Raw genomic sequence first — 23222 nt, forward strand, 5'->3', positions numbered from 1 at the left:
AAACCAAACGACACCTTAGGTGTTACGGGCCCTACAGTTTGAACCAACATCTTAAAAAGGTTGGAAGATCTCGTGAGAGAGATACACAAAGAAATTGAGAAACAAATAGAGGTTTGGAAAGAAAGAAAAAACTTAGCAGGTGCTACACAGGCCACAAAGCCAGCCTCCGTGTCTAAAGATAGAATTAGGTGATGTTTGGTTTGCGAAATCACTTAATCCAAAAAATGAGGTGGTGCGTCATAGGTTTATTCATCAAATTTGATGAAATAAGCTCATTACTCATATTAATACTAAATGGTGATAGATCAACTCATTCTATTTCATAAATCAAACAAAAAAACTGAAAATTGAGAAGATGTAGACTAACTCTTTACTCAAACCAAACACCCTATTAATTAATTCCTCCAAAAGTCCGTGAATTTGTTTAGAAATAAAAACAAAACACATAAAATACGGACTAGTAAGCCATTGGATTTATGGATAGAGAGACACGGAGAAAACGCCTACACTGCATGAGGCAAGTCCCAGGTGATGCAGCGCCTGCTGCTTTCATTCAGACCTGAGTACCGGAACGTCAAATGCACGTAGACAGATGGCCACAAGTGGACGCGCCGCCCCCCGCCCTAGCCTTGGCCGCCTTCGTTCCTCAGTTCGCGCTTTCGCGCGCATGCACCTTCCTCTTCCTGCGTGCGTGCCTATATTAGGCGGATGAGCTCACCGCGCCGTGATCTGACCCAATTGACGATGCGCCAGATGCAGCCGACTGACCACCAGCACCCGAGCAGCAGCGAGAGAGCGCCGCCGCTCGCGGCCGCCGTCGGCAAAGATGATGGCGCGTCGTCGTCGTCGTCGTCGGTGGTGGTCAAGATCGACGACCTCCGCTGCCACGGAGACTGGGGGGCGGCCGCTGGGTCCGCCGCCGTGGACGTGTGCCTCGCCGCGGCCGCCGTGGCCGGCGCCGCGCTGCTGGCGTGGTGGGCCGTCGCGTTCCACCCGTCGTACGCGCAGCTGTGGATGGTGCCGCTCGGACTCGTGCTCGCCGGCACCCCGCCCGTCGTCTGCCTCGCGCTCCGCTTCAGCCCCGACGCCCGCGCGCCGCCGCCGCCGGGAAAAGACGGACCCGCGGGTGCGCGTGCGCCGCCGCCGCCGCCGCCGTTGGTCGCCGTTGTCATCGACAAGCAGTAGCGCGTTCGTACGTGTGTGCATGGTGCGTACATATCAAAGACACATCTCTGCTGCCGTGTGTATATTCTTTGATTAGTTTCATTTGGGCCGGGAGGCGAGGGCATAATATGCTGTGATATGTACAGAGGTAGACGACGATGGAGTCATGGAGATCATCCTGAGATGTACGTGCTTTGATTTGGGGTACGAAAAAAAAGGCATCGAATAAAGAATGTAATAAACAGCAACAAACAATTCTGTGATTGTTGATCGTCCTCCACGGCAGCACTCGATCCTTATCAAAACATCAGTCTCTTCTACGAGCTCGATCGCGTCCATGTCCGTGACGGCGGACCCCGCCCTGGCCCCGTCATCCTCCTCCTCCTCCTCCTCCTCCTCCTCCCATCGACTCATCCTCTAATTTCCAAGTTGGTGACAGTGACGTTCTCTCTCTCTATCTTTAAATACAATTCCAATTTCCAAAGAATGACACACACTCACAGCAGCAGAGCAGCAGGGTCGTCGTTGCATATGATGCTGTGTGGAAATTAGCTAGACAAAAGCTGAAGAAGAATAGAGATAGATGGAACCTTCCTAGTTTGAATCTGTTCCGACCGATCGAGCTTTACTACGAAGTACGTACGTGTGATAGCCAACCAGCTTTGAATGAACGACCAACTGCATGTCTGCATGCTTGATCTTCCTCTACTAGTTTATCTATCCTTCCTGAGTTGAGCTTTGTTACGGCGATCATCACGTGTGCGCTACATAACCAAGCCATGCATGATGCATCTCGCGCGGGGGAGGATCATGCGGGCATGGAACCCCCCGTGCCGGTCTCATCTGGACGAGGACGAGGACGAGCGAGACGACGACGAAGACCGGCATGAACTGCGCTGCCTTGCTTGCCTTGCCTGGAGTCTTTCATTTGGACGACGGCGGCGACAACGACGTCACAGAAAAAGAAAAGGAAAAAGAGTTGGATTTGAGTCACTCTCCAGCTCTACACCTTTCACAGTTTGACGGTTCTCTCTCTCTCTCTCACTCTTTTCCTATTCCTTTCCTGCGTGGAGAGAAGGGGCAGAATGTATGTATAGACGTGGAAATTGCAAACCCAAATTCCTTGTCACTGAAAAGATGCAAAAAGAAAGAAAGAAAGAAAGAATCGAGGATGCAGCGACGGCCTTGTTGTACCTAACGGTTTTTGAGCCCACTACATACAAATGCGACGAGGAGTTGGGCCTCCAATATGTTTGAGTACGTACAATCCAGGCCCAGCCCACTCCATCGGCACCCGTTTACAAACACATACCCAGACATACCAAAGGCTCCAATATGTAGTGGCGTCATTGTACCCTCTCATACCAAGGGTTTGAGAAAAGTATTCTTTATTACAGAGTGCTCTGTCCTGGCTCAGAACAAATTGTATGTAACTTTACTAATAGTTTACAAGCTACATTTCTGTATAAAAAAATACTAATGATACTTTTTCCATCCCAAGTCCGGCCGGCAAACTCTGCACATGCATGTATGGACCTACTGAAGCTTCGGACAGGCCGGGGCAGATGGCGTCGACATGGAACCTGAAGAAAACAAAGCAAAAGGTCGGTTTAGAATGCTTCAGTCTGTGCTGCTGAATCTGGGAGCGAGCTATCACCACTCACAGAGGCTCGGGTAGCAAGCTTGCTTCGACGCCGGGTCCTCTTCCAACGGAGGCGGCACCTGGCCGTATATCATCTCGCAGCTCATGTCTTCGAAATCTGCACGGATGGCCAATCAATCCATGTTCATCACCCGCTCCCCTGAATAATAGAGCCAGACAGAGCACTCACTTGGGTTCATGGTGAGGGGGAGCCCGAACTCGTTGGTGAAGAAGTCCTGCGTGGGGACCTTGCACATGTTGACGCACATCCCCACGCAGCCGCTGCTCTCCAGGTACCGGCACTTCTCGATGCGCACCCCGCTGCGCTGCCGGACGCCGCCGACCTCCACCTCCACCACCTCCGAGGGGCCGACGAGCCAGCGGAAGAAGGGCACGGTCAGCGCCGCGTTGAACTCGCAGGCCCACCGCGTCGGCGGGAACAGCCGCCGGAACTGCGCCGGCGCGCCGGGGGGCAGCATGGACAGCAGCACCTCGCGCACCGCCTGCTGCTGCTGCGCGCGCGTGCGCCCCAGCATCACCCGCCGCGACACGTCCACGAAGCTCTCGTAGTCCCACTCCCACACCGCCCTCTCCTCCTTCGCCTGCGCCGCCGGCTTCTTCGCCGCGTACTTCTCCATCTTGCGCGCGAACAGCCCCATGAACGCGCGCTCCAGCGGGCCGTCCCGGTACTCCGTCTTCTCCCCCATGGGCGCCGTCGCCGCGCACCGTACGCGCACGGTGCCGCCGCCGTGCCTCTTCTTCTTCGGCACGCCTGTAGTCGTCGGTGCCCTCCTCCGGCACGCGGCCGCCGTCGTCCCGGCGCGCGCGGCGAGGCAGAGCTCCATGGTAGGTCGCGGCAGCGGCGCGAAGCTGGAGAGAAAGAGAGAGAGAGCCTCTGCAGCAGCAGGTGGCACGGCGGCCACAGCTATCCGCGGCCGGTTTGGATATCGTGCCGTGCGTGCCATCGACTGGCGGAGACGGACGGACTGGCGTGTGGTGTCCACGGCCACTTGCATTCGTCGCGCGCAAGAGACGATTGCCACGCTCGCGGGCTCAAAGCGGCCCAGGTGAAGAGATCCTTCCTGCGGCCCACTGGACCATGCGCAGGGGCGTTTTAGATAGGCGCCACGTAGCCCATCCCCGGCGGTCGGACCACCCGGTCCCGGTCTACTCCGAGGCTTGTCCTGTGTGGTCAACCAACCAAACGCCTCTGCTGTCTGCTCTAGGTGGCCGTGCTCGCCATGCCTTTGCCGCTTGAGAAAATTCCTGGTATGCCATCAGATTTTATACTCATCCCTTGTGTGCCACTGAGTGGCATATAGGTATATTTTTTGGTGTCTATGACATGTGGGGTCAGTGGCATATAAGGAATGAGTATATTTTCCAGTGGCATACAGGGAATTGGCCCCTTTGCGTGATTGACCGGTGAAAAAGGCAGCACCCATCATTCATGGCTGCATGCAGACTGGCGACACTGCAGAGCCGCAGCAGGGTCAGGGTGAGGCATAGATGAGGATTGCTGCTGTAGCCTGTACGTAGTAGCAGCATGTTAGGAACCTGGCCTATATGGTACACGTCAGCACAACTAACTGAAAGGAGCACTACAAAGAGCAGAAACAAGGCAAGGGTCGGGGACCATGGAATATTCAGAATACACCACTCGTATCATCTACTCCTTCCTATGGCGGTTAGGCGTCTCTCCTCATTCCGCTGAGATGTGCTTCTAATGCTTCTTCACCTCTCAATCCGGTTCATCTTCTTCCCTTCCCTGCTTGCTACTTCCCAAACTCTATCTCTGTACTAGTGTATGCATGTTGCTTTGGTGGTGGTTGTTGTGTTCATGTGATTGGAGGTTGCTAACAATTGGTACTCAGAGGCTTTCGAATCTCTGGAAATTTTCCCTCATTTGTTGGCTTCGAGATGGCTTGTGAGATTGGTGCTCGCGATTATGGCGGTTTGAGCTCAGATTTGGGCAGGGGGCGCAGCCTGCAGAACGGTGCTCGCAAGTTGTTCGGTGAAATGCCCAGGAGTGACTGGAGGTCACCAAGCCGCGTCCTCGAAGTCACTATACGCCAGGTCCGTTACCCCATCACTGAGAGTGTGGTCCGTGCAGTTTTTGCTCCATATGGAAAGGTTGAGCATGTCCACATGTTTGGGGACTCAGACCATGTGTTGGCTCATGTGGTATTTGAAACAAAACATGAGGCAGCAGGAGCTTTTGGAGACTTACATGGTCGAAACATCTATGATGGTTGCTGTGAGCTAAACATTCAGTGGGGTGCATCTCAAGATCACATCAATGCTAATACAGATAAGAGCTGCTACGATCATGTGAGCTCATATTCATTGATAGTCGCCTAGAGGGGGGGTGAATAGGGCGAAACTGAAATTTACAAAAATAATCACAACTACAAGCCGGTGTTAGCGTTAGTAATAATAAATGAGTCCGCAAGAGAGGGCGCAAAACAAATCGCAAGCAAATAAAGAGAGTGACACGTGGATTTGTTTTACCGAGGTTCGGTTCTTGCAAACCTACTCCCCGTTGAGGAGGCCACAAAGGCCGGGTCTCTTTCAACCCTTCCCTCTCTCAAACGGTCCCTCGGACCGAGTGAGCTTTCCTTCTTCTCAATCAACCGGGAACAAAGCTTCCCCGCAAGGGCCACCACACAATCGGTGCCTCTTGCCTCGGTTACAATTGAGTGTTGATCACAAGAGCAAAAGAGAAAGAAAGAAAGCGATCCAAGCGCAAGAGCTCAAAAGAACACGGCAAATCTCTCTCGCTAGTCACTAAAGGCTTGAGTGGAATTGGAGAGGATTTGATCTCTTTGTATGTGTCTAGAATTGAATGCCTAGCTCTTGTAAGTGGTTAGAAGTTGGAAAACTTGGATGGCTATGAATGTGGGGTGGTTGGGGTATTTATAGCCCCAACCACCAAATGTGGCCGTTGGGGAGCCAGTCTGTTCGATGGCGCACCGGACAGTCCGGTGCACACCGGACATGTCCGGTGCCCCTGCCACGTCATTAGTGCCGTTGGAATCTGACCGTTGGAGTTCTGACTTGTGGGCCACCCCTGATGTCCGGTGGCGCACCGGACAGCTCCTGTTCATTGTCCGGTGCGCCAGTATGGGCAAACCTGACGTCTGCGCGCGCTGCGGCGCATTTAATGCCTCTGCAGGTAGCCGTTGGCGCGGGATAGCCGTTGTGCTGGAGTCACACCGGACAGTCCGGTGCACACCGGACATGTCCGGTGAATTATAGCTGACGAGCCGTTGGCTTTTCCCGAAGCTGAAGAGTTCCGGAGGCCGCTTCTCCATGGCGCACCGGACACTGTCCGGTGTACACCGGACAGTCCGGTGAATTATAGCGCGAGAGCCCCTGGAAATTCCCGAAGGTGGCGAGTTCGAGCTGGAGTCCCCTGGTGCACCGGACACTGTCCGGTGGTGCACCGGACACTGTCCGGTGGCACACCGGACAGTCCGGTGCGCCCAGACCAGAGGGCCTACGGTTGGCTCTTTGCCCTTTTGTTGAACCCAACACTTGGTCATTTTATTGGCTATGTTGTGAACCTTTGACACCTGTATAACTTATACACTAGAACAAACTAGTTAGTCCAAAGATTTGTGTTGGGCAATTCAACCACCAAAATTATATAGGAACTAAGTGTAAGCCTAATTCCCTTTCAATCTCCCCCTTTTTGGTGATTGATGCCAACACAAACCAAAGCAAATATAGAAGTGCATAATTGAACTAGTTTGCATAAAATAAGTGCAAAGGTTGCTTGGAATTTAGCCAATGTAACTACTTCATAAGATATGCAAGGAATGTTTCTTTCTTATATAACATTTTGGACCACGTTTGCACCACATGTTTTGTTTTTGCAAATTCTTTTTGTAAATCTATTTCAAAGATCTTTTGCAAATAGTCAAAGGTACATGAATAAGAGTTTGCAAAGCATTTTCAAGATTTGAAATTGTCTCCCCCTATTTCAAATGCTTTTCTTTTGACAAAACAAAACTCCCCCTAAAAGAGATCCACCTCTTAGTGTTCAAGAGGGTTTTGATATACCATTTTTGAAATACTACTTTCTCCCCCTTTTGAACATAATAGGATACCAAATGATAAAGACTTTTGGAAAGCACTAAGTTTTTGAATTTGGTGGTGGTGGTGCGGTCCTTTTGCTTTGGGCTCATTTCTCCCCCTTTTTGGCATGAATCGCCAAAAACGGAATCATTAGAGCCCTTGGTGTGCAATCTTCCCCTTTGGTCATAAATAAGTGAGTTAAGATTATACCAAAGACGAAGTCCTTTTGCGTTTGAGCTTTTACTCTCTCCCCCAAGGATGAAGTCCTTTTCCTTGATGCTCATTTCTCCCCTGAAGAAGAGAGAGTTGCTCGGAGTGATGGCGAAGCATGAGTTACGGAGTGGAAGCCTTTGTCTTCGCCGAAGACTCCAATTCCCTTTCAATATACCTATGACTTGGTTTGAAATCGACTTGAAAACACATTAGTCATAGCATATAAAAGAGATATGATCAAAGGTATTTAAATGAGCTATGTGTGCAAGCTAGTAAAAGAAATTTCTAGAATCAAGAATATTGAGCTCATGCCTAAGTCTGGTAAAAGATTGTTCATCAAGTGGCTTGGTAAAGATATCGGCTAATTGATCTTTAGTGTTAATGTAAGAAATCTCGATATCCCCCTTTTGTTGGTGATCCCTAAGAAAATGATACCGAATGGCTATGTGCTTAGTGCGGCTATGCTCGACGGGATTGTCGGCCATCTTAATTGCACTCTCATTATCACATAGCAAAGGGACTTTGGTTAATTTGTAACCGTAGTCCCGCAGGGTTTGCCTCATCCAAAGCAATTGCGCACAACAATGTCCTGCGGCAATGTATTCGGCTTCGGCGGTGGAAAGAGCGACCGAATTTTGCTTCTTTGAAGCCCAAGACACCAAGGATCTTCCCAAGAACTGGCAAGTCCCCGATGTGCTCTTCCTATTGATTTTGCACCCCGCCCAATCGGCATCCGAATAACCAATTAAATCAAATGTGGATCCCCTAGGGTACCAAAGCCCAAACTTAGGTGTGTAAGCCAAATATCTCAAGATTCGTTTTACGGCCGTAAGGTGTGATTCCTTAGGGTCGGATTGGAATCTTGCACACATGCAAACGGAAAGCATAATGTCCGGTCGAGATGCACATAAATAAAGCAATGAACCAATCATCGACCGGTATACCTTTTGATCCACGGACTTACCTCCCGTGTCGAGGTCGAGATGCCCATTAGTTCCCATGGGTGTCTTGATGGGTTTGGCATCCTTCATCCCAAACTTAGCAAGAATGTCTTGAGTGTACTTCGTTTGGCTAATGAAGGTGCCCTCTTGGAGTTGCTTGACTTGGAATCCTAGAAAATACTTCAACTCCCCCATCATTGACATCTCGAATTTCTGTGTCATGATCCTACTAAACTCTTCACATGTAGACTTGTTAGTAGACCCAAATATAATATCATCAACATAAATTTGGCATACAAACAAGTCATTTTCAAGAGTTTTAGTAAAGAGTGTAGGATCGGCCTTGCCGACTTTGAAGCCATTAGCAATAAGGAAATCTCTAAGGCATTCATACCATGCTCTTGGGGCTTGCTTGAGCCCATAAAGCGCCTTAGAGAGCCTATAGACATGATTAGGATACTCACTGTCTTCAAAGCCGGGAGGTTGCTCAACATAGACCTCTTCCTTGATTGGTCCGTTGAGGAAGGCACTTTTCACGTCCATTTGATAGAGCTTAAAGCCATGGTAAGTAGCATAGGCCAATAATATGCGAATTGACTCAAGCCTAGCTACGGGTGCATAGGTTTCACCAAAATCCAGACCTTCGACTTGTGAATACCCTTTGGCCACGAGTCGAGCTTTGTTCCTTGTCACCACACCATGCTCATCTTGCTTGTTGCGGAAGACCCATTTGGTTCCTACAACATTTTGGTTAGGACGTGGAACTAAATGCCATACCTCGTTCCTCGTGAAATTGTTGAGCTCCTCTTGCATCGCCACCACCCAATCCGAATCTTGGAGAGCTTCCTCTACCCTGTGTGGCTCAATGGAGGAAACAAAAGAGTAATGTTCACAAAAATGAGCAACCCGAGATCGAGTAGTTACCCCCTTATGAATGTCGCCGAGGATGGTGTCGACGGGGTGATCTCGTTGGATTGCTTGGTGGACTCTTGGGTGTGGCGGTCTTGGTTCTTCCTCATCCTCCTTTTCTTGATCATTTGTATCTCCCCCTTGATCATTGCTATCATCTTGAGGTGGCTCGTCTTCTTGATTTTGCTCTTCATCATTTTGAGCCTCATCCTCATTTTGAGTTGGTGGAGATGCTTGCATGGAGGAGGATGGTTGATCTTGTGTACTTGGAGGCTCTTCGGATTCCTTAGGACACACATCCCCGATGGACATGTTCCTTAGTGCGATACATGGAGCCTGTTCTTCACCTATCTCATCAAGATCAACTTGCTCTACTTGAGAGCCGTTAGTTTCATCAAACACAACGTCACATGAGACTTCAACTAGTCCAGTGGACTTGTTAAAGACCCTATATGCCCTTGTGTTTGAGTCATAACCAAGTAAAAAGCCTTCTACAGTTTTAGGAGCAAATTTTGATTTTCTACCTCTTTTAATAAGAATGAAGCATTTGCTACCAAAAACTCTAAAATATGAAATATTGGGCTTTTTACCGGTTAGGAGTTCATATGATGTCTTCTTGAGGATTCGGTGAAGATATAACCGGTTGATGGCGTAGCAGGCGGTGTTGACCGCTTCGGCCCAAAACCGATCCGGTGTCTTGTACTCATCAAGCATGGTTCTTGCCATGTCCAATAGAGTTCGATTCTTCCTCTCCACTACACCATTTTGTTGTGGCGTGTAGGGAGAGGAGAACTCATGCTTGATGCCCTCCTCCTCAAGGAAGCCTTCAATTTGAGAGTTCTTGAACTCCGTCCCGTTGTCGCTTCTTATTTTCTTGATCCTTAAGCCGAACTCATTTTGAGCTCGTCTCAAGAATCCCTTTAAGGTCTCTTGGGTTTGAGATTTTTCCTGTAAAAAGAATACCCAAGTGAAGCGAGAATAGTCATCCACAATAACTAGACAGTACTTACTCCCGCCGATGCTTATGTAAGCGATCGGGCCGAATAGATCCATGTGTAGGAGCTCCAGTGGCCTGTCAGTCGTCATTATGTTCTTGTGTGGATGATGAGTGCCAACTTGCTTCCCTGCTTGGCATGCGCTACAAATCATGTCTTTCTCAAAATGAACATTGGTTAGTCCTAAAATGTGCTCTCCCTTTAGAAGCTTATGAAGATTCTTCACCCCGACATGGGCTAGTCGGCGGTGCCAGAGCCAACCCATGTTAGTCTTAGCAATTAAACATGTGTCGAGCTCAGCTTTATCAAAATCTACTAAGTATAGCTGACCCTCTAACACACCCTTAAATGCTATTGAATCATCACTTCTTCTAAAGACAGTGACACCTATATCAGTAAAAAGACAGTTGTAGCCCATTTGACATAATTGGGAAACAGAAAGCAAGTTGTAATCTAATGAATCAACAAGAAAAACATTGGAAATGGAATGGTCAGGTGAAATAGCAATTTTACCCAAACCTTTGACCAACCCTTGATTTCCATCCCCAAATGTGATAGCTCGTTGGGGATCTTTGTTTTTCTCATATGAGGAGAACATCCTTTTCTCCCCGGTCATGTGGTTTGTGCACCCGCTGTCGAGTATCCAACTTGAGCCCCCGGATGCATAAACCTACAAAACAAATTTAGTTCTTGACTTTAGGTACCCAAACTGTTTTGGGTCCTTTGGCATTAGATACAAGAACTTTGGGTACCCAAACACAAGTTTTGGAGCCCTTGTGTTTGCCCCCAACAAATTTGGCAACTACTTTGCCGGATTTGCTAGTAAGCACATAAGATGCATCAAAAGTTTTAAATGAAATGGCATGATCATTTGATGCATTAGGAATTTTCTTCTTAGGCAACTTGGCACGGGTTGGTTGCCTAGAACTAGATGTCTCACCCTTATACATGAAAGCATGGTTAGGGCCAGAGTGAGACTTCCTAGAATGAATCTTCCTAATTTTGCTCTCAGGATAGCCTGCAGGGTATAAAATATAACCCTCGTTATCCTGAGGCATGGGTGCTTTGCCCTTGACAAAGTTAGACAAGTTCTTAGGAGGGGCATTAAGTTTGACATTGTCTCCCCTTTGGAAGCCAATACCATCCTTGATGCCAGGGCGTCTCCCATTATAAAGCATGCTACGAGCAAATTTAAATTTCTCATTTTCTAAGTTGTGCTCGGCAATTTTAGCATCTAGTTTAGCTATATGATCATTTTGTTTTTTAATTAAGGCTAGGTGATCATGGATAGCATCAACATTAATATCTCTACATCTAGTGCAAATAGAAACATGCTCAACATTAGATGTAGAGGGTTTGCAAGATTTAAGTTCTACAACCTTAGCATGCAACATTTCATTCTTGGTTCTAAGGTCGGAAATAGTAGTATTGCAAACATCAAAATCTTTAGCCTTAGCAATTAAATTTTCATTCTCTAATCTAAGGCTAGCAAGAGATGTATTCAATTCATCAATCTTAGCAAGCAAGTCAACGTTATCATCTCTAAGATTGGTAATTGAAACATTACAAACATGTGAATCAACCTTAGCATTTAAAGTAGCATTTTCATTTCTAAGGTTGTCAATCATCTCATGGCAAGTGCTTAGCTCACTAGACAGTTTTTCACATTTTTCAACTTGTAGAGCGTAAGCATTTTTAACCTTAACATGTTTCTTATTCTCCTTGATTAGGAAGTCCTCTTGGGAGTCCAAGAGATCATCCTTTTCATGGATGGCACTAATTAGTTCATTTAATTTTTCCTTTTGTTCCTTGTTAAGGTTAGCAAAAAGAATGCGCAAGTTATCCTCCTCATTTTTATCATCATCCTCATCACTAGATGTTTCATATTTAGTGGAGGACCTTGATTTTACCTTCTTTTTGCCGTCCTTGGCCATGAGACACTTGTGGCCGATGTTGGGGAAGAGAAGGCCCTTGGTGACGGCGATGTTGGCGGCGTCCTCGTCGTCGGAGGAGTCGCTTGAGCTTTCGTCGGAGTCCCACTCCCGACAAACATGGGCATCGCCGCCCTTCTTCTTGTAATACTTCTTCTTCTCCTTTCTTCTTCCCTTCTTGTCGTCGCCCCTGTCACTGTCACTAGACATAGGACATTTTGCAATAAAGTGACCGGGCTTACCACACTTGTAGCAAACCTTCTTGGAACAGGGTTTGTAGTCCTTCCCCTTCCGTTGCTTGAGAATTTGCCGAAAGCTTTTGATGATTAGGGCCATCTCCTCGTTGTCGAGCTTGGAGGCGTCAATTGGTTGTCTACTTGGTGTAGACTCCTCCTTCTTCTCCTCCGTTGCCTTGAAGGCCACCGGTTGCGCCTCGGAGGTGGAAGGCTCGTCAAGCTCGTTGATCTTCTTGGAGCCCTTAATCATGCATTCAAAACTCACAAAATTCCCGATAACTTCCTCGGGGGTCATTAGTGGATATCTAGGATTCCCACGAATTAATTGTACTTGAGTGGGGTTAAGGAAAATAAGAGCTCTTAGAATAACCTTAACCACTTCGTGGTCATCCCATTTTGTGCTCCCGAGGTTGCGCACTTGGTTCACCAAAGTCTTGAGCCGGTTGTACATGTCTTGTGGCTCCTCCCCTTGGCGAAGACGGAAGCGACCGAGCTCCCCCTCGATCGTTTCCCGCTTGGTGATCTTGGTGAGTTCATCACCCTCGTGCGCCGTCTTGAGTAGGTCCCAAATCTCCTTGGCGTTCTTCAATCCTTGTACTTTGTTGTATTCCTCCTTGCTTAGGGAGGCAAGGAGGATAGTTGCGGCTTGGGAGTTGAAGTGCTCGATTTGGGCCACTTCGTCCGTGTCATAGTCCTCATCCCCTATTGATGGTACCTGTACACCATACTCAACAACATCCCATATTCTTTTGTGGAGAGAGGTTAGATGAAATCACATCAAATTACTCCACATAGCATAATCTTCACCATTAAAAGTTGGTGGTTTGCCTAATGGGACGGAAAGTAAAGGTGTATGTTTAGGAATGCGAGGGTAGCGTAGGGGGATCTTACTATACTTCTTGCGCTCTTGGCGCTTAGAAGTGACGGAGGGCGCATCGGAGTCGGAGGTCGATGTTGATGAAGTGTCGGTCTCGTAGTAGACCACCTTCCTCATCCTCTTGTGCTTATCGCCTTTCCGATGCGGCTTGTGGGAAGAAGATTTTTCCTTCTTCTCTTTGTGGTGAGAAGAAGATTTCTTCTCCTTCCCTTTGTTGGAGGAGCTCTTCTTCTTCTCCCTCCTTTTGGTGCGGGACTCTTCCGATGAAGTGCTCCCGTAGCTTGTAGTGGGCTTTTCGCCGGTCTCCATCTCCTTCTTGGCGTGATCTCCCGACATCACTTCGAGCGGTTAGGCTCTAATGAAGCACCGGGCTCTGATACCAATTGATAGTCGCCTAGAGGGGGGGTGAATAGGGCGAAACTGAAATTTACAAAAATAATCACAACTACAAGCCGGTGTTAGCGTTAGTAATAATAAATGAGTCCGCAAGAGAGGGCGCAAAACAAATCGCAAGCAAATAAAGAGAGTGACACGTGGATTTGTTTTACCGAGGTTCGGTTCTTGCAAACCTACTCCCCGTTGAGGAGGCCACAAAGGCCGGGTCTCTTTCAACCCTTCCCTCTCTCAAACGGTCCCTCGGACCGAGTGAGCTTTCCTTCTTCTCAATCAACCGGGAACAAAGCTTCCCCGCAAGGGCCACCACACAATCGGTGCCTCTTGCCTCGGTTACAATTGAGTGTTGATCACAAGAGCAAAAGAGAAAGAAAGAAAGCGATCCAAGCGCAAGAGCTCAAAAGAACACGGCAAATCTCTCTCGCTAGTCACTAAAGGCTTGAGTGGAATTGGAGAGGATTTGATCTCTTTGTATGTGTCTAGAATTGAATGCCTAGCTCTTGTAAGTGGTTAGAAGTTGGAAAACTTGGATGGCTATGAATGTGGGGTGGTTGGGGTATTTATAGCCCCAACCACCAAATGTGGCCGTTGGGGAGCCAGTCTGTTCGATGGCGCACCGGACAGTCCGGTGCACACCGGACATGTCCGGTGCCCCTGCCACGTCATTAGTGCCGTTGGAATCTGACCGTTGGAGTTCTGACTTGTGGGCCACCCCTGATGTCCGGTGGCGCACCGGACAGCTCCTGTTCATTGTCCGGTGCGCCAGTATGGGCAAACCTGACGTCTGCGCGCGCTGCGGCGCATTTAATGCCTCTGCAGGTAGCCGTTGGCGCGGGATAGCCGTTGTGCTGGAGTCACACCGGACAGTCCGGTGCACACCGGACATGTCCGGTGAATTATAGCTGACGAGCCGTTGGCTTTTCCCGAAGCTGAAGAGTTCCGGAGGCCGCTTCTCCATGGCGCACCGGACACTGTCCGGTGTACACCGGACAGTCCGGTGAATTATAGCGCGAGAGCCCCTGGAAATTCCCGAAGGTGGCGAGTTCGAGCTGGAGTCCCCTGGTGCACCGGACACTGTCCGGTGGTGCACCGGACACTGTCCGGTGGCACACCGGACAGTCCGGTGCGCCCAGACCAGAGGGCCTACGGTTGGCTCTTTGCCCTTTTGTTGAACCCAACACTTGGTCATTTTATTGGCTATGTTGTGAACCTTTGACACCTGTATAACTTATACACTAGAACAAACTAGTTAGTCCAAAGATTTGTGTTGGGCAATTCAACCACCAAAATTATATAGGAACTAAGTGTAAGCCTAATTCCCTTTCATTCATCCATAGTGAAGGTGCACGTACCTGTCACCAACCTTGCTAATGCAGCAGTGTCGGCCACAAATGATGTTCCTGGCATCACCAACATCATGCCATCTCTAGTCCTTGCTGAAGGCCCTAGCGTCAACCATGTAAAGGCGGCATCCGATGACATCAACTCGGATAAGTTGTGCGTGAAGGTTGCTGCAAGGGGTGCACAAGCAGTGGCTGCTGATGTCGCACTTGTTCCTACTACACCAGCGACCTCGTTGGCTGCACCGACTTCCCCACCTAAGAGTGTCAACGACGACTGCAAGAGCAACAATGATGTTGCGGTGCCTAGACTTTCTGCGACTGTGTTACATGACATCACCAAACTCATCGAGCCCCTACCAGTTGTGGTGAGGGTTGTTTCAAGCACACCTCCACCAGCTCCATTGGGTATTCAGCTAGTGTTCGAAAGCATGCCTAGTAGGTGCAAAGCATCGGTTCTCTGGATACTATTGGCAATTCCCTGGCCACCTTTTGTGCCTATGTATTTGGTTGGAGATGCAGTTGTTGTGGCTGTGGTGACAGTTATTTCAAGTATGCCTCTGTTATTGCAGTGCTATCACAGTGGAGTAGCATGTGTGCTGACGGATGCAAATTCATCATTATCTACATTTCAGCTTGAGAGAAATGTTGTCTGGAAGCCACCTTGGCAGTACCATAACACTAGCTCTGAGCCGCTGGTGCTGATGAAGTTTGTATATTTCTCTACTGGAGTCCATGGCACTCTGGACATGGTCAGTACAATTTCTGAGCAGTGCTATGTCGTCTTGCATTTATTGATCACAAGTGAAACATGCATGTCTTGGACACTATCTCTTGCCCAAGAACTGAAGACCGATGATGTGAGCCTTGTTGCATCTGACGAAAATTCCTATGGGTTAATAGTTCCAAGCTATACTTCCTGCTCCTTTCATGAGGGCCTCTCTGAGATGCTATGCCAATTGGTGATATTTTTTGTTGTAGTATTATCTGAACGTGAAGAAGACAAACACCTTCATTGCGCACAACAAATGTACTCGGTTTCAGAAATATCTATTCGTCGTGTGGGGTTCTTGGCTAGCATAATGAAGGAGAAAAGTGGTATTGATCTGGTTGACATGGTTGTTCAGTTATTCCTGTTTTTCGACCACAACTTGAACGAAATATTTGCAACTTTGGCTAGTGGACCGGAAAGAAGCTTTTGTGCAATGTTCAGTGCTGCATATATTGAGTTGTATCTAGTGGTGCAGCAACAAGGGGCATTATTCCACATAGCTGATGGGGGATTTGCAAGCTTGTTTTGCATCTACTTGTGGAAAGTATCATGGCCTTCTTTCACCATCAGTGGTACAATTATCGCAATTTGGTGTTGTGACCTGTTCAAGAAGCTCCCATGGCAGCCTCCAAATCAAGAGGGAGTACACCAGCAGCAATGTGATGCTCCCTGTCAGCTGGAAATTGTATACTATGGAAATGATGTCGTATACAATCAGGATCCTTTTGTGAGTCACGATGTAATTAAGAATAAGTTCACCACTTTCCCTTAGAATCCTGGTGCTTCAAAGGTTCTATATCGGCTTGGGGGCAAGCCGAAGCTTAAGAAGGGGGTAATGTTAGGAACCTGGCCTATATGGTACACGTCAGCACAACTAACTGAAAGGAGCACTACAAAGAGCAGAAACAAGGCAAGGGTCGGGGACCATCGAATATTCAGAATACACCACTCGTATCATCTACTCCTTCCTATGGCGGTTAGGCGTCTCTCCTCATTCCGCTGAGATGTGCTTCTAATGCTTCTTCACCTCTCAATCCGGTTCATCTTCTTCCCTTCCCTACTTGCTACTTCCCAAACTCTATCTCTGTACTAGTGTATGCATGTTGCTTTGGTGGTGGTTGTTGTGTTCATGTGATTGGAGGTTGCTAACACAGCAGTAACGTCTTGACTCCTCAAAGAGTCAAAGACAGAGGTCCGGTCCAGGCGTTCCATTGTTGTGTCCGCCTGGGGACAACACAACAGGATGCGATGCATGCCTCGCCGGCTCTCTACTGCTTTTGCTTTCCGCCGCCTGCCGCTTGCTGGTCTGCATTGGAAACTGAAAACAAAAGAAAAGCCGACCGGTCGCCGGGGCCATTCAGGTCCTCGGCTCCTCCCGTGCCCGCGGCAGCCGGCGGCTTTTTCTCCTTTGCGCCGCACCGCACCGCACCGGCCAACTCCATCTGCGTCCTTTTGGCTTTTGTGTGAGGGAGGGAGGGAACAGGGAAGGGAGTACGGCGTCGATTCAGGGAGGAAACCGCCGCCGGATTAAGAGAAAAAGCTTCGGCTCCAACTAACTTAACCGTCGTGCCGGCCGCTCCGCTCCCCTTCTCTCTACAAATAGTCAAATAGAGAGGCGACTATCACTCTCACACTCCCCAACCGTCACTACTCACTAGCCAGCCATGGAGACCCAGAGCAGGTTGCTCGTCAGCCTGTGCGCCGCCGTGCTGCTGCTGCTGCTCCTCGCTCCGGGCCTCGCCGCTGCCTTCAACTACGCCGACGCGCTCGCCAAGTCAATCATCTACTTCGAGGGCCAGCGCTCCGGCAAGCTGCCGCCGGGCAACCGCATGGCCTGGCGCGGCGACTCCGGCCTCAGCGACGGCGCCCAGCACAATGTAATAATGCTTCTACCTCCTGCTATAGTGTATAGAAACAGCATGGAGTAGTAGTCTCTTGCTCGCACTGTCCACGTCCACGAAGGCACCGATGGGCGATGGCCACCTCACCTCGATTGTACATCTATATCCGGACGGAGTGCAGGTGGACCTGGTGGGCGGGTACTACGACGCCGGCGACAACGTCAAGTTCGGCCTGCCCATGGCGTTCACCACCACGATGCTGGCGTGGAGCGTGGCGGACATGGGCAAGTTCATGGGGGCCGAGCTGCCGCACGCCAGGGCCGCCGTGCGCTGGGGCGCCGACTACCTGCTCAAGGCCGCCACGTCGACCCCGGGCACGCTCTACGTCCAGGTGGGCGACCCGGCGCAGGACCACCGGTGCTGGGAGCGGCCGGAGGACATGGACACAGCGCGGGCCGTGTACGCCGTGGGCGCCGGGGGCGCGCCGGGCTCCGACGTGGCCGCCGAGACGGCCGCGGCGCTGGCGGCGTCCGCCGTTGCGCTCCGCCGCGCCGACCCGGCGTACGCGGCCCGCCTGGTCCGCGCCGCAGTGCTGGCGTTCGAGCTCGCCGACCGCCACCGGGGCTCCTACAGCGCGGGGGCGCTCAGCTCCGCGGTCTGCCCGTTCTACTGCTCCTACTCCGGGTACGAGGACGAGCTGCTGTGGGCGGCCGCGTGGCTGCACCGCGCCTCTGGCAACGCCACCTTCATGGCGTACGTGCGCGCCAACGGCGCCCAGGACGGCGCGGGGGACGACGACTACTCCTTCAGCTGGGACGACAAGCGCATCGGCACCAAGGTGCTGCTGGCCAGGGCCGTCCTGCGCCGGGACCGGGGCCGGAACCTCCCGGGGCTGCAGCCCTACAAGGCGCACTCCGACAGCTACATCTGCTCGCTGGTGCCCGGCGCCAGCGGGTTCCAGGCCGGGCAGTACACCCCGGGCGGGCTCCTCTACCGTGAAGGCAGCAGCAACATGCAGTACGTGACGGCGACCACGTTCCTGCTGCTGGCGTACGCCAAGTACCTCCGGTCCGCCGGCGCCACCGCGGCGTGCGGCGGCGGGCGGGGCGAGGTGGCCCCCGCGGAGCTGGTGGCGCTGGCGAAGCGCCAGGTGGACTACATCCTGGGGAAGAACCCCGCCGGGACGTCCTACATGGTGGGGTTCGGGGACCGGTACCCGCGCCGGCTGCACCACCGCGGCGCGTCCATGCCGTCGGTGCGCGCGCACCCGGCAAGGATCGGCTGCGACCAGGGGTTCGCGTACCTGCACTCGGCGGCGCCCGACGCCAATGTGCTGGTGGGCGCCGTCGTGGGCGGGCCCGACGCGCGCGACGGATTCGTCGACGACCGCGACAGCTACGGCCAGACCGAGCCCGCCACCTACATCAACGCGCCGCTCGTCGGCGTGCTCGCTTACTTCGCCGGCACCACCAAGTATTGACGCAGATGCTGCTCCTGCTGCTGCTGCTGTTTGCCGTGCGTTGTATCGTGTCACTGTGCGTACTCCTCCTAGTCTAGTCGTGTTGTGTTGACAGTGTGGGAGCGCCGGAGCAAAAGGCTTGGTCGAGCTCCCCCGTCAGTAGTGCCGGCGGCGATAGTGCCTGCGCTCGTACGCATTTATTTCAAATTGCACCGTAAGCTCCATTGGTATTTGAATTATCGTACAATTTGCTCAACTTTTTTTCATTAAAAAAGGTTTCAAAAGCTGGACTAGAAGAGTAATTTTGTAACACCCCTGGTGTTACTAGAAACTAAAACTTGGCATTACATCATATGCATTGGCATCTTTGTATTGTAACACACTTATATTGCATTCACTAGGACCAAGAAAAACTCAAAAGGAGATGTGGTGATGGATAAAGTGGAAAACCTAGTTTGAAAAACTCCAGTTTTGAGCTCAAAAGTGAAATATGAGATCTAGCCATAATTTGCCAAAAATTAAAATACCAAAGTTGTAGAGTTTCCAAAACTCAACAAGAAGCAGGGGCCAGACGGTCCGCGACCTGGGCGCAGGAGCGGTGTCTTCCCTGCGTCACACCGGACGGTCCGCGACCTAGCGACAGGGTCGTCTTCCTCCTCCTTGGTGGAATCTAGATCTCGTCCCGTGGGGGAAAAGATCTTAAGGTGCTCTGGGTCGATAGGTCACCCAGGGCGTCCCCATACGACGTGGAGCCGCCTAGGAATTAAGAGATCAATTCGAGGAAGAGGTCTTGGATGGACAACTAGATCTTGCCCCCCGGAGGGGTGAGATCCTAGGGTTGTCTTGGGATCGGCAGGCCACCGAAGACGGATCTAGACGACGTAGAGTCGAATAGGGATGGAGGTGGATATGTGGGAGACTACAACTAGAACTATGCTACATCTACTCCTAGGGCAGGAAAAGTAAATAAGGTAATTGGTTCGATTGGAATGTGCTCGGGGGTTCTCAATCGGCCGTACCCCTTTATATTTATAGGGGAGGAGGTCTGGACATTTTCCTAAGAGATAGCCAACAAACTCCCACGTGATTAGATGGATAACCACGCACAAGATAAGGATAAACATCCGAGTTAATCTAATCTCGGGACACGCGGACCGTCCGGGCCTAAGGGCCGGACCGTCCGCTCATTTTGGTGTCCAACAGGTTGGTTTCGACCCAGTCACTATTGCAGTTTTCCCCTTTTCTTTTAGTTGACAACTTGTAAAATACACCAGAAAATGAAGAAAAATGTAAAAATTGTGAAACCAATTTTGTTGAATCCGCAAAATTTTGTAGTTTCTGCTAAGAACAGTTTTAGGATTTTTGCAGCAATAATTAAATTTTTGGGTAATTAAAAGTGCCTCTGGAATGTATAAATGAATTTTAGAAATAAAACCAGCGCACCAAAAATTGTGAAAATTTGCAGAAAAGTTATATACCCTTAGAATAGCTCCTGGTAGAAATTTGCGTATGTTTAGGTTTGATTTACTTAGAGAACCAGAAACTTGTTTAGTAAACTTTAATCTAATTAGTTATCTAATTGTTTGAAGTAAGTTTAATTTGATAATTTTGTGCCACTATTAAAAAACCTAGAACCATGTGTATAATCACAGTATGCTCAGTTAAAAGTATTTAAACTTTTCTACCTCTCCCCAAGCGAGAGTTTGCATAGCATATCATTACATAAGCATTCATATACTTCGAATTGACTTGTAGAGCACCTTGAAGAAGAATTTGAAGTGGAAGTGGAAGGGGAACTTGTTCCTCCCTCTGAAACTTCTCAAACTGAGGTTGTCACTGAAGGTCCTCCAGAAGGTGCCCCATTTAGATTTGCTGCTAACTGTAATATCCTGGTAGAAGAACCCGACTCTCCTCCTCACCAAGGCAAGCCCCGGTGCATTTGTCACCTCCTTACTATTTTAAAAACATTTTATCACTTATATGCTACATTAGGTGGTAGGAGTTGAATGGTTAAACCTTTGCTGCATAACTTCCTTGAATTATTGATTATCATCCTTGATACCTGATTTGAAAAGCTAGATATGCTTAGCCTGCTTATAGACAAGGAACAAAATATTTTGATGTATGAATCATGTTTTTACAAAGAAAAAGGGGCTGGAATGATGAAGGTATCAAAGGCCTTGATGACTTCATCATTTCAGTAGGGTACCTCTGACAGGTACCAGGTTTTCAGAATTATTTTAATATGAGACCAGACGTTGAGCAGGAAAGGTCGCCCGTCTGTGTCGATTAAGGACCGCACCGAAAGTAGGCTTGCTGATCTAGGACCCTTTAACTGGCCACATGCCTCGTCATGGGTAAGCTTAGCCTTGGCTGGACCAATACCAGAAAGGCTGGCCCGCAATGGGAGTGGAGAGATGGCGAGAGTATCGTGTATCCACCTGGCAAGAGGCTGGATGGTGGGGTACTGAGCTCTCGGTTGGCGGGGACCCGTTCTGGTCTTGAGAAACCCATGGGCAAGTTGACATATGCAAGGGTTAACTGCTACATATGTCGTGTGGTTGGAGATCCTCAGCTGAGTATTAATCGATTCGGATCGCTGAACTTCTCAGATATGAAGATTGGATCACTTCCCTACATCGTTGTCGGGGACCATAATTAGGGGTACCCTCAAGACGCCTAATTCTCAGCTGGTAACCCCCATCAGCATAAAGCTGCAAAGGCCTGATGGGTACGATTAAGTCAGGGATCAGTCCACACGAGTGACTCGATCATGCTTCACACGAGCCTAGCCTCGGCCAAGGGCAGCCGACCTCGAGAGACTTCCGTCTCGCCCGAGGCCCCCTTTTTATGGCGGACACATCACCGGCTCGCCCGAGGCCTTGGCTTCGCTCAGAAGCAACCTTGACTAAATCGCCACACCGACTGACCAAATTGCAGGGGCATTTAACGCAAAGGTGGCCTGACACCTTTATCCTGACACGCGCCCCCGGCAGAGCCGAAGTGACCGCCGTCACTCCACCGCCCCACTAACCAGTCTGACAGAGGGACAGCGCCGCCTGCGCCACTCCGACTGCAGCACCACTCGACAGAGTGAGTCTGACCGGCAGTCAGGTCTTGACAAAGGCGCCACGGCGAACTCCGCTCCGCCCGACCCTAGGGCTCGGACTCGGGCTAAGACCCGGAAGACGGCGAACTCCGCTCCGCCCGACCCCAGGGCTCGGACTCGGGCTGAGACCCGGAAGACGGCGAACTCCGCTCCGCCCGACCCCAGGGCTCGGACTCGGGCTAAGACCCGGAAGACGGCGAACTCCGCTCCGCCCGACCCCAGGGCTCGGACTCGGGCTGAGACCCGGAAGACGACGAACTACCGCTCCGCCCGACCCCAGGGCTCGGACTCGGGCTGAGACCCGGAAGACGACGAAACTCCGCCTCGCCCGACCCCAGGGCTCGGACTTCGCCCTGGCCTCGGCCGAACGACTTCCGCCTCGCCCGACCCCATGGCTCGGGCTCGGCCACGGCAACAGAAGACGGACTCGACCTCGGCTTCGGAGGAACCTCCACGTCGCCCTGCCTAGGGCACAGACCGCCACGTCAACAGGAAGCGTCATCATCATCCTACCCCGAATCGACTCAGGTCACGGAGAACAAGACCGGCGTCCCATCCGGCCAGCTCCGCCAGAGGGGCAATGATGGCGCCCCACAAGCTCTATGACGACGGCGGCCCCCAGCTCTCTTACGGAAGCAGAACGACGCCAGCAGGGACTCGACCGCTCCAACAGCTGTCCCTCCGCCAGGCTCCGCCGCACCTCCGACAGCCACGACATCACACCAGCAGGGTGCTCAGATCTCTCCGGCTGCCACATTGGCATGTACCTAGGGCGCTAGCTCTCCCTCCGCTAGACACGTAGCGCTCTGCTACACCCCCCATTGTACACCTGGATCCTCTCCTTACGACTATAAAAGGAAGGACCAGGGCCTTCTCAGGGAAGGTTGGCCGCGCGGGACCGAGGACGGGACAGGCGCTCTCTTGGGGCCGCTCGCTTCCCTCACCCGCGTGGACGCTTGTAACCCCCCTACTGCAAGCGCACCCGACCTGGGCGCGGGACGAACACGAAGGCCGCGGGACTTCCACCTCTCTCACGCTCGACTCCGGCCACCTCGCCTCTCCCCCCTTCGCGCTCGCCCACGCGCTCGACCCATCTGGGCTGGGGCACGCAGCACACTCACTCGTCGGCTTAGCGACCCCCCTGTCTCGAAACGCCGACAGTTGGCGCGCCAGGTAGGGGCACGCTGCGTGCTGACGAACAGCTCCCCGTCAAGCTCCAGATGGGCAGTCTCCAGCAACCTCTCCGCCCCGGGACGGTGCTTCGTTTCGGGACTCTTGAGTTCATGTCCTTCGACGGCAGCTACGACATGATACTCCTTC

The 23222-nt window shown here is 50.9% G+C and overlaps 2 protein-coding genes and 1 pseudogene across 3 annotated transcripts; 2 read left to right on the plus strand and 1 right to left on the minus strand.

The window, feature by feature from the left end:
* The first annotated feature begins 583 nt into the window (after positions 1–583).
* Positions 584–1434, plus strand: LOC103628972 (ATP-synthase-associated superfamily protein pseudogene; annotated as a pseudogene). Its single transcript, NR_159393.1, has one exon. The product of NR_159393.1 is annotated as an ATP-synthase-associated superfamily protein pseudogene (transcript).
* Positions 1435–2535: 1101 nt separating this feature from the next.
* LOC100275523 (uncharacterized) lies at positions 2536–3793 on the minus strand. The gene is made up of 3 exons (NM_001149582.2): positions 2997–3793; positions 2829–2924; positions 2536–2747 (listed from the first exon to the last, which is right to left on the minus strand). Exons 1-3 carry the CDS (start codon positions 3769–3771, stop codon positions 2701–2703), a joined length of 918 nt encoding a protein of 305 aa, NP_001143054.2. The 5' UTR covers positions 3772–3793; the 3' UTR covers positions 2536–2700.
* Positions 3794–17157: 13364 nt separating this feature from the next.
* LOC103628973 (endoglucanase 19-like) lies at positions 17158–18814 on the plus strand. The gene is made up of 2 exons (NM_001319715.1): positions 17158–17370; positions 17516–18814. Exons 1-2 carry the CDS (start codon positions 17158–17160, stop codon positions 18812–18814), a joined length of 1512 nt encoding a protein of 503 aa, NP_001306644.1.
* Positions 18815–23222: the final 4408 nt, after the last annotated feature.

Source organism: Zea mays, chromosome 6, assembly GCF_902167145.1.
Source record: "Zea mays cultivar B73 chromosome 6, Zm-B73-REFERENCE-NAM-5.0, whole genome shotgun sequence".
In the NCBI taxonomy this organism is placed as follows: Eukaryota; Viridiplantae; Streptophyta; class Magnoliopsida; order Poales; family Poaceae; genus Zea; species Zea mays.